The sequence below is a fragment of the Rhinopithecus roxellana genome, chromosome 19 (assembly GCF_007565055.1).
Source record: "Rhinopithecus roxellana isolate Shanxi Qingling chromosome 19, ASM756505v1, whole genome shotgun sequence".
Taxonomy (NCBI): Eukaryota; Metazoa; Chordata; class Mammalia; order Primates; family Cercopithecidae; genus Rhinopithecus; species Rhinopithecus roxellana.
In genome coordinates this window covers 82,353,044-82,364,002 of record NC_044567.1, presented here as the reverse complement: position 1 = coordinate 82,364,002, position 10,959 = coordinate 82,353,044, and the positions used below count along the sequence as shown (strand labels likewise).

General features: G+C 36.0%; 1 protein-coding gene across 4 annotated transcripts in view; it reads left to right on the top strand.

Moving 5' to 3' along the window:
• Positions 1-10,959, top strand: part of ABCA6 (ATP binding cassette subfamily A member 6) — a 62,067-nt gene continuing 51,108 nt past the window's right edge. Inside the window, exons 1-6 of one of the 4 annotated variants that reach the window (XM_030922566.1) lie at positions 1-17; positions 2,437-2,577; positions 3,878-4,082; positions 5,446-5,607; positions 6,938-7,041; positions 7,812-8,038. In XM_030922566.1, the coding sequence (XP_030778426.1) occupies positions 2,482-2,577; positions 3,878-4,082; positions 5,446-5,607; positions 6,938-7,041; positions 7,812-8,038 (794 nt within the window). In that variant the 5' untranslated portion in view covers positions 1-17; positions 2,437-2,481. Of the gene's footprint in view, positions 18-1,186; positions 1,441-2,436; positions 2,578-3,877; positions 4,083-5,445; positions 5,608-6,937; positions 7,042-7,811; positions 8,039-10,959 lie in introns of those variants that run through there. The other 3 variants (XM_010353120.2, XM_030922567.1, XM_030922568.1) reach the window with 3 other exon arrangements.

Sequence of the window (10,959 nt, the reverse complement as noted above, 5' to 3'; positions counted from 1 at the left end):
ATACACAAGAAGCAATGGTAAGAAATGAAACTGATAAATATATTTAATCTAAATAATTATCATTGATATTGTAGCTGTGAATTTTAATACAATTATAAGAATGGTAGAATGAAAATGATTCCTAAAATAAAGTATAAAGGGTCTAAAACAGTGATAACAACAACAACTTTCATAAAAACCTTAACTGTATTCCAGGTGGTTTAAAAGTAACTTTGAGTTTTGTTATATTACTAATACAAAATGTTAAGAGTGTTTATGACCTCCCTTCCCACACACCATGAGAACTTTAGAACACCTATATTAGCAGTGTTTGTGCCAGGTTTTCAATGTAAAAGAAGTGGCATTTCACTGTTGACTATTTTTAAAACAGAAGTAATTGCCAAGGAGAGAAATTATACACACACACACACACACACACACACACGTATACACATAATAGTATCATGGCTGTAGTTGTCGTCATTTAAATTATCTGCTTTGCTTCAGAAAGTTTCTCAGCTTTATGATCATTAACATCTGTGGATTGGGAGCCATGTCAAATATTTGAGATTTCCCAATTCATGGACTTTGGTTTCCTGTTTTGTCATTCACTGTGGCAGGTCAAGAAAAGTTTGCAAATCTTTACAGAGCAGAGGGAGACACACTATGCTGTATGAATTGAACACGTTTCAGTTTGTTATAGTCTTCATGTACAAAAATTTATCTGAATCTTTTTATATGTTTTGTAGACCTTGGCAAACCACTGGTTTATTTTGTTCATGTGTGTTATGAAATCCTTCATCCACTGTGAAGAGGGTGGGAGAAATAAATTTGTGGAAAAGTCTTCATTTGTCTATCCTAGGAGTTTCTCCAAAGCATACTATGGATTGCTTAGCTTTATTCGGAAAAAAAATCAGCTCCAGAATATTCTGCTAACTTAGTCTGAATTAGTTAAATACACAACTAACTGGTAGTTGTGTTTATTCATCAGTAGTGAAAAGAAAATAGATACAGATTTCTCATACAAATTTAACTGCTTTGTTTGATTAGTTATTGTTTTTACTCTTTCTTGTTCCTGCCTCCATCTTGGTCTCATCATTTCTGAAGAACTAGTTCCATTTTCCTCGTTTACCATTTTCTCCCTTATCCCTGTAGTTGAAAGGCTAAGTGAACAAACACAGAGTTTTTTTTATTCCCAACCAACCACGGAACAGTCATTTCCTGGCAGAATAATTGGCTTAGGGAGAAAGAGACACAGAAAACAAAACAAGTTCATCATGTACAGCTTGGTCTGGCTACACCCCTTTTCCAGAAACCAGGCTGTGTAAGAGCTGCTGGAGTAGGCACCCATTTAAAGAAAAAATGAAGAAGCAGCAATAAAGAAGTTGTAGTCATTACCTAGACAAACAGAGAACTGGGTTTGACAGTGTTTCTAGAGTGCTTTTTATTATTTTCCTGACAGTAAGTAAAGTTCTATTTTGTTGTGCTATGCCAAATATGTGGGTGGACACTGCTAAAATCAATCTGTTTTTCAGATGTTTCCCAATTCTTATGTGTTTTATGTTAAAGACCTAAGACTAAATTTTTCTGCTTTCTCCCAACCACTTTTTATTGTGTAGATTGTAACAGTAAGACATAGAAAAATGGAAAAAATTTGCTTCTGTGCTAGAGAATTATCTGAATATTTTGATGTAAAAATATGAAAGAATTTCATTTTGAGGTTACAGAAACTAAACAAATTATTTGTGTTTCTTTATTTGCAAACCTTTGGGCAAAATTACTTTCCCATGTGATTTCTTTCTGTTTCTTTTAAAACTAATTTTGTAGTTTCCTGAGTTATTCAGGGACTTCTGAGTTCAGAAAATTGAGAGAAATTGCTTTATTCTTCCTGTATCTCAGAACCAAGTTTCAAGTAGTTTGAGCCTGGATTATGGTTTACAACCTAACTCTTTTGATAAAAATTGATTCAATCTGAAGGTAAAATTACAAGAAAACATTTTATTGAGGTTGTATCTAGTGTTTATTTATTATTCAGACAAATTTAAGTAATCAGACTTTTGATGTTAATTTGATTAGCTCTGAGATTTCTGTTTAAATGTAAAGAACAAGAAACTGCTATTAACAGGATGAAATTAATTTAATTACTCTATTCATGTACTTAAAGTTCCCTTATACAACGCCAAAAATGTGAAATTATCTTATAGGTTCTGAACTTGAATTACAGCTTTTCCATTTCAGTTCTCCAATTTATTGCAAAATTGTGATAATAATCACTCTGACTTCCCACCATCACCCACTCCCCTAAAAAGCTTAAGGTGAAATATTTGAGGTGAAATTTTACAGTCATAAATTATTGAAAAAGTATTTTAAATTTATGTTTACACTTTTTAAAGGTAGTGAATATTTTCCTCAACAGTATGATCAAGGTTTTCCTTATTACACTTATTTTTTTTCTAGGTTGTATTCCACCATGATTACTTTCTCCTTCAGTGAATAGGCTAAATGAATATGAAACAGAAAAGTGTGTATCAGCAAACTAAAGCACTTCTGTGCAAGAATTTTCTTAAGAAATGGAGGATGAAAAGAGAGAGCTTATTGGTACGTTTAAAAATTTGTCTCTTTCCACAGTTAGCACTCTTACAGTGTTTCAACACCTATTGATTCTCTTATGTTCTCTTTTAACTAGCAAATGGGATTTATTGATTTTACAGTTCTCTCTAGTTATGTTTGTTGAGTTGAGAGACTCACCAGTCTCTGAAGAATAACATAAAATTATTAAAGACTAAGAGAATTACTCATATAAAAAGAGATTAAGTGAACATTTAATTATATGGTAAATTACAGCAACTGCTAGAGCTACTACCAAATGTCATACACTTACAGCCAAGAAGTACAACAAAAATGTTGCCAGGAGAAATGGAGACATTTTAATTCTGTGGATTTATTTTCAAGGACATGAATTTTCTACACAAAGATTGTTTTTAAGAATTATGATCAACTAACACCACTGATAGTCAGTTTGCATCAAGCAGATGGGCTAATCATAGATGACTAGCCTAAATCTCAGTGGCTTAACACAGCAAATGTTTATTTTTAACTCCTCATGATCTAATGAAAGTTGAGAGTGGAAGTAAAGTAGGTTGGGTGGGTGAAGAAATCTCCACACAATCATTCAGGCACCTAGGCTTCATCCAGGGCCTCCACCACCATCCTGGACCTTGAAGACCTCTCGAGGATCCTCTGCATTCAGTCAGAAGATCAGGAAACAGTGGGACCAAGACAGTGAGAATATAGAAATTTGTATATGTCCATGAACCAGACCTGGAAGTGGTACATATAACTTTTGCCCACATCCTGTGGGCCAGGAAATCATTTGGTTCCACTTAATTTCAGTAGGCTGAGAATGTAGTCTAGCATGGTGCCAAAGAGGTAATGATGATTGACACTGGTGAATAGCAATAGTAGTAGCCTCCACCAGCCAGTTCCTTTTCACATTCTTTAGTTTACAATACAAGGATATGACAACTGGCAAAAATACTGCTATTTGCCAACATAAACTCTATCTAGGATACTCCATGTCTTATAAATTCTATAGTCAGCTGTCCATGCATATAGACATTGTTATCCTGTTATTCACTCCGTTAGTTTCTATGAGGGCTTCTGCAGGAATTCATGATTTAATGCAGAAGTTTTGTTCTAGTATTAGAGAATGATGAATGTGGCTACTGTCTTAGTGTTTATCTTTCATTTGATTCTCCATGCTCAGAGGCTTGGAGAGCAGAGAGAACATAACTGTATAGCACAATTGGAATTTGTTTTCAACAGTATTTGGTATTGACTGAGATCTTTATGTGAACACAACCTTAATTCCTTATTTTTCTTTTTTTGTGCATTACAGGAGTGGGGACTCTCAATACTTCTAGGACTGTGTATTGCTCTGTTTTCCAGTTCCATGAGAAATGTCCAGTTTCCTGGAATGGCTCCTCAGAATCTGGGAAGGGTAGATAAATTTAATAGCTCTTCTTTAAAGGTTGTGTATACACCAATATCTAATTTAACCCAGCAGATAATGAATAAAACAGCACTTGCTCCTCTTTTGAAAGGTAGGTGTACTCATGGCAAAAAAAGAATTACTGATAGAAATGTATATACTATTGATAAGTTGTCAACACATTAATTTGAAGTTACAGTCATATGTTATGCTAATAACTTAAGTATTAAAATAGCGTACAAATCTGGTTAGATTATTGCTTTCTCTCACAACAATTAGTCTTTGAAATATTTTCAGCTTGATGGGAGTCCAGTTTAGGGAGGTCCATATTTCTATTGGAATATAACTAAACCCAGATTTATACTTTTAGATTTGCAGGATAGTATCTAGAAGGAATATAGTCATTGAAAATTGTGTGTGTTTTTAACATGTCATACAATGATTAACATTTGTATCTCAGGAGAAAAACATCTAAATAAATAAAATAGGTCATGGTTATTGAACAACATTTCATAACTTTGAAAAGTAGAAATGAATAATCTGATGATTATTCTGTTCTGAATGTAGTACAATCAGTAAACATCTTTAAAAGTCTTTTTTTTTTTTTTTTTTTTTTTGAGACAGAGTCTCGCTATGTCGCCCGGGCGGGAGTGCAGTGGCCGGATCTCAGCTCACTGCAAGCTCCGCCTCCCGGGTTTACGCCATTCTCCTGCCTCAGCCTCCCGAGTAGCTGGGACTACAGGCGCCCGCCACCTCGCCCGGCTAGTTTTTTTGTATTTTTTAGTAGAGATGGGGTTTCACCATGTTAGCCAGGATGGTCTCGATCTCCTGACCTCGTGATCCGCCCGTCTCGGCCTCCCAAAGTGCTGGGATTACAGGCTTGAGCCACCGCGCCCGGCCTAAAAGTCTTTATTCTAAATGAGATCATTATGTTGTAACCAAAATAAGCAAAATGCATATTTTATTCATGGGCAAATTGGGTGCAGTTTGGCTATTTACTCTTTAATCCTCCATTCCTGACAAGTGAAATTCCTGGCTATTGAAAGTAGAGTCACTTTTTAAAAATCTTGTTTTCTGCAGAAGGCAAAGGTCACGTAAATTGTCTTTGCTTCAGTAAATCTGAAATAAGGAATCCCTGACTGTATAGTAACTACAACAATTACTTCTGTTTTTGTACTCTGATTCTGTTATGCATACTTAATCTGGCACAATGTTTTTTTATGTACCTAAAACTTGCCCTGATACTTGTCATTATGAAAAGAAAACATGTAATTCTTATGCATGTCTTCTGATTGTAGAATCTAAACCATTAAAAGAAAATTTCCCCCCTCGCATTTGGGTCCAAGTTTGATTTAAATGGAAAATGATTTTAATTTAAGTCTAATGAAATTATATGGGGAAACAGCTGAATATCACATTATGTTGTAGCAAAACTCTGTTACAATTTCTGTCTGTTTTTACCTTGTAATTCACAGGAACAAGTGTCATTGGGGCACCAAATAAAACATACATGAATGAAATACTTCTGGAAAACTTTCCATATGCTATGGGAATCATCTTTAATGAAACTTTCTCTTATAAGTTAGTATTTTTCCAGGGATATAACGTTCCACTTTGGAAAGAAGAAGATTTCTCAGGTGACTTTCCATATCAAATATAATTATGGCATTTTTCATGTTTTCTGCATAAAGAACAGGTGAGGGTGGGCAACAGAGATGCTTTCAATGACACATGAGAAAATAAAGCCAATTTCATTACTGAACTTATTTCAAGGTCAATTGTATGTTCCTGCTACAGGATGACTGCAAAAATTGTAGAGTCATCCAACATATATGTTTTGAGCACACAGATGCATGTGTCAAAGGGCGCATGAGTAACAAAGACTGACAGGCCCCAGCCTCAGGTGAGATTCCAGTTTAGCAGCAAAGACAGACATTGAACAAGTACAAGAAAAAGTGTTTCATGGGCACTCAGGCCAGGGGTTCCTAATAGTGGGATTAGAGAAATCTTACCTGGGGAAATGATGTTTAAAGGGAGACCAGAATGTATAGCAGGTGTGAGGTGCTAGAAGCATTGTGTTTCAGATAGAACAAAGGTAATTGTGAAGGCCCTGAGGTGAGAAAGGACATCTGTTCCTATATCTGGAAGAAGAGCAGTATAGCTGAACAAGGAACATGAAAAGGAATGTAATGGGAGAGTGAAGCTGAAGTCATTCAAGTGCTACCTCCTGTGGCATCTTGTAAATCTAGGCAAGGAATAGCCACTGAGTCACTTTAATCAGGGCAAAAATGTAATTTGGTTTCCAAGATTACGGGAGCATTCCGGATATAGCCCGGAGAATAGATTGCCAAGAGGCTCTGGAGAATGTCAAGAAACAAGGAGTCCATTATGGCTGGAGCAGAGTGTTTGCTTTCATCTCCTTTTTACTTTCTAAGACTTTCTAAGCAGGCTGTGGTCTGCAAGAATAAAATTGCCTTATTAAAAACTTTCATTTATTTTCTTCCTTTTTCTATGTAGTTAACAGTCTACTGGTGAGCCAGGCATGGTGGCTCATGCCTGTAATCCCAGCACTTTGAGAGGCCAAGGTGCGTGGATCACCTGAGGTCAGGAGTTCAAGACAAGCCTGGCTAACATGGTGAAACCCCGTCTCTACTAAAAATACAAAAATTAGCTAGCAATGTGGCCTGTGCCTATATTCCCAGCTACTCTTTGGGCTGAGGTAGGAGAATCACATGAACCCAGGAGGTGGAGGTTGCAGTGAGCTGAGATCACACCACTGCACTCCAACCTGGGCAACAGAGTGAGACTTCATCTCAAAAACAAAAACAAAAACAAAAACAAAACACCACCTCCGAAAAAGTTTACTGGTAGAGTCTCCTCTAGAATGTTTTCTTTCCAATACTTGTTTCATATTCTCCAACTGCCCTCATCCCATAATGTTGGCTGTGCTTTTCTTTGTGCTTACAGCTCATTGCTGGGATGGATATGGTGAGTTTTCATGTAAATTGACCAAATACTGGAATAGAGGATTTGTGGCTTTACAAACAGCTATTAATACTGCCATTATAGAAGTAAGTGCTTGATTGAAAAATTCTACTAATTAATGTCAATTACTTCCAGAGACCTCAAGATTTTGATGAAAGATAATTGTCTTAGTCCGTTTGTACTGCTACAACAAAATACTTGAGACTGGGTAATTTGTAAAGAACAGAAATTTGTTTCTGGAGCCTGAGAAGTGCAAGATCAAGGTGTTGGCAGGCTGAAAGACTGGTGAAGGTCCATTCCTCATAGGTAGCACTGTCTAAGTGTCCTCACGTGATGGAATAACGGAGAGCAAAACCTGCCTCAGCTAGTTCCCTCTAGCCTTTTACAAGGCACTAATCCATTCATGAGGGCTACACCCTCATGACCCAACCACTACCCCAAAGGCCCTCCCTCCTAATACCATCACAATGAGAATTAAGTTTCAACAAGAATTTAGGAGGGGCCACTTTCAAACCATAGCAATGATACATAATCAGATTTTCCTGTGGTTCTATAATGAAGTAGATATTCAGACCAAGGAACACATTGCATATCTATTTGAAAACTTTAAAGCTAATGTTACTGGTTTTAAAACTAATTTTGAAGTGGTTGTAGAGTCACAGGAGGCTGCAAATACAATGTACAGGGAAGTCCATGTAGCCTTCATCCAGTTGCCTTTACTGGGAACATCTTGCATAATTATAATACAGTAAGAAAAATTGGAGAACTGACATTAGTAAAATACACAGAGCTTACTCATAGTTCACCAGTTTCTATCTTTTAAATAACAATTATGTTTGTTTAAACTCTACTTTAGATCACAACCAATCACCCTGTGATGGAGGAGTTGATGTCAGTTACTGCTATAACTATGAAGACATTACCTTTCATAACTAAAAATCTTCTTCACAATGAGATATTTATTTTATTCTTCTTGCTTCATTTCTCCCCACTTGTATATTTTATATCGCTCAATGTAACAAAAGAGAGAAAAAAGTCTAAGAATTTGATGAAAATGATGGGTCTCCAAGATTCAGCATTCTGGTGAGTGACTAATTCAAGTAGCACAAATTAATAAACAGGAAAATTAAGAAGCAGTGAAAAAGTGTTATTGTTGCAGAGCATCATGGTTTAAACTTGATGCATTGGCTACTTTTTCTTTTGTTCTGAGTTTTTTATTTAGTCTGTTAAATTTTGCCATGCAAAATAGTGCTTATAATGTGCTGAGCACTTTTTCTGTGCCATGAATATGTTAAGCCAACCCTGACATAGAGGAACTGTCATTCATTTTATAAGCAAGGAAAATGAAGTTCAAAGAGAATAAGAGAATTGCCCAATGTGAGATGAAGGGTAAGTGCTGGAGCTGAGACTCCAGCCCAAGTGTCCTGAATGCAACTTGTTTACTCGCGTGGTCTCCTTACAGTTAACGGTTGATTTCTCCAGATTTTCTCATGTTGAAGAGAGTATAATCCTATAATCCTATAAAAGTTGACTTGTGTACAGGGGTTTGGCCACAAGGCATAGATTTTTTTGGAGCAAGTAAATACTATATGTTGGAATTAAATGAGAGAGCTCACACAATATACCTAGGACATACAACACAAAGGCTGGCATGTAAGAAGGCCTTAGTAAGGGCATTTGCTTTATATATTGATATTTATATCTTGCCCCCAATCCACATATAATTTAAAGTGATTTTGAAATAATGAGTGTGTGTACACATATATATGTGCTATATTTACATATTTACGTACATTACATATGTATATATACATGAACAGGTGTACACATACATACACATATGTACACACACACTCATGTATGTATGTAGGTAGACAGATTATAATAAAGACAAATAATTAGGAGTAGAAATAAAGACCTAGCAAATAGGCCAGGCACATTGGCTCATACCTGTAATCCTAGCACTTTGGGAGGCCCAGGCAGATGGATCACCTAAGGTCAGGAGTTCGAGACCAGCATGACCGACATGGTGAAACCCCATCTCTACTAACAATACAAAAATAAGCTGGGTGTGGTGGCGTGTGCCAGTAATCCCAGCTAGGAGGCTGAAGGAGGCTGGGAGGCTGAGGCAGGAGAATTGCTGGAACCTGGGAGCCAGAGGTTGCAGTGAGCTGAGATCACACCACTGCACTCCAGCCTGGGTGACAGAGTGAGACTCCATCTCAAAAAAAAAAAAAAAAAAAAAAAAAAAAAGAAGGACCTAGCAAGTAATCAGTAAGTAAGATTAGCAGATAGGAATGAAAATCATACAAGCTCTAAGCGTCCAAAAGGCTTTTGCAATACTATCAGTGACAAAATTCATACTGTCTGCCTAGAGAAAGTAAAAAAGGAAAAATAATTTGTTAATTTTACCCCAAAAGAAATATAACATTTGTTATATTAAATCCTGGGAGATTTTTTCTATCTACTCCCCGTATCAAGCAAATACTCTTTATGGTTTTGGAACTACCTGGAATGGATGAGAAATTATGAATTGAACAATTCCTTGTGAGCCACATGTTACCTGAAATGAAACTATGGTCCAGTAAATTTTTTTCTACAAAATATATTTTATTAATGGAGAGAATCTTAATTCTAATATACATAAATTGTAAGATAGAAAAAGAGGAACCTGTGTTTTCAAATAAAAAAGAGAGAAGGAGAATTTTTTGCAGTGGAACTTCGGGAAATACAAAATAATGTACATAGAGCCTCCCATGGAGTCAGGAGGGAACCTCTGTAAAAGGGACCTGCTTTCTGTCCAGGGCATGTCCTATGGGACAGTGTCCCTGCAGTCACCTAAGACCAGGGAGGCATGAGTCAACTCTATATTAAAGTCAGAAAGGTATGGGACATTTAGGTGTGAATTCATTCTCAGGATAAGTGATTCTTAGTAAGTATGCGACCTAAAAACTTAGCAAAATAAATTTGTATATGCATCATTAAAATTAAGAAGAAAAAAGATTCTGAAATGTTTCTACTAAGTGCAGGGTATCTAGTGGAAATAAACTTTATGACAAGTTCTTTTTGCTAATGTAATACATGTGAAATGTAATCAGTATTTATTCTTTAAGTATAATGCCTGAATTGCTTTGTTTTTAGCAAGATGGTTTTTATACACTTATTATTCCACTCCACCCCTGCAAGTGGTTCCTTTTTCTAAGTACTGGCAATTTCTAGGTAATTTCTTTCATTTGTAATTTTCATATCCTGTGGTTTTTCAATTCCTACCTAAAGTAGTTCCCTTCTGGATTCAGGAAGTGGGCTTTACAGAATGTGATATGTTTTTTTAAAATGCTGATGTTTCTAACACAGGCTTAATCATTGTAATGGCGTGAAATTTAAAGAGAAGTCAAATAACCAGTAAATCCAGTGTAAACATGTTCTATGGGGACATGTTGATGCAAAGTCCTGATTTTAATACTTGTGCTATATGCTTCAGCTATTGAATTCTCATTTTATTAGTCAATGTTAAGTAGAGGAAAGGTCTCTTGACAGAGATAAGGCCTACATCTTCATGAACTTTGTTACCAATTTATTTTGTGACCTTAGATAAATCCCTTAACTAATAATAGGGATTGCAGTTTCCTCATTTGTAAAATGAGACACTTGGGCTAAAACACACTATAGTCTTATTAGATCTAAGATTGAATACTCTTTCTTGATAATCACTTCATAAAAATATCAACACTAGCACCTCTAAGGCAAAATCATGCAAATATTTAAGGGTGCAGCATACTTTATACAAATTTAAGTGAAGAAATCATAAATAGGAATAGGGAGAATAGAATGGGCTTAGTAGAGTTGTAAAATTTCGATTTTCTACTACAAAAGAGACTGGAGGTGCTGCCTGCTGAGATTCTCATGGACAGTCAAATTATCAACTTCCCCAGTGTTTTTAGAGGTACTTGATTGATCAGAGGCTTTTAAGTTGCTTACAATTCTACAATTAGGATGGTATGGCA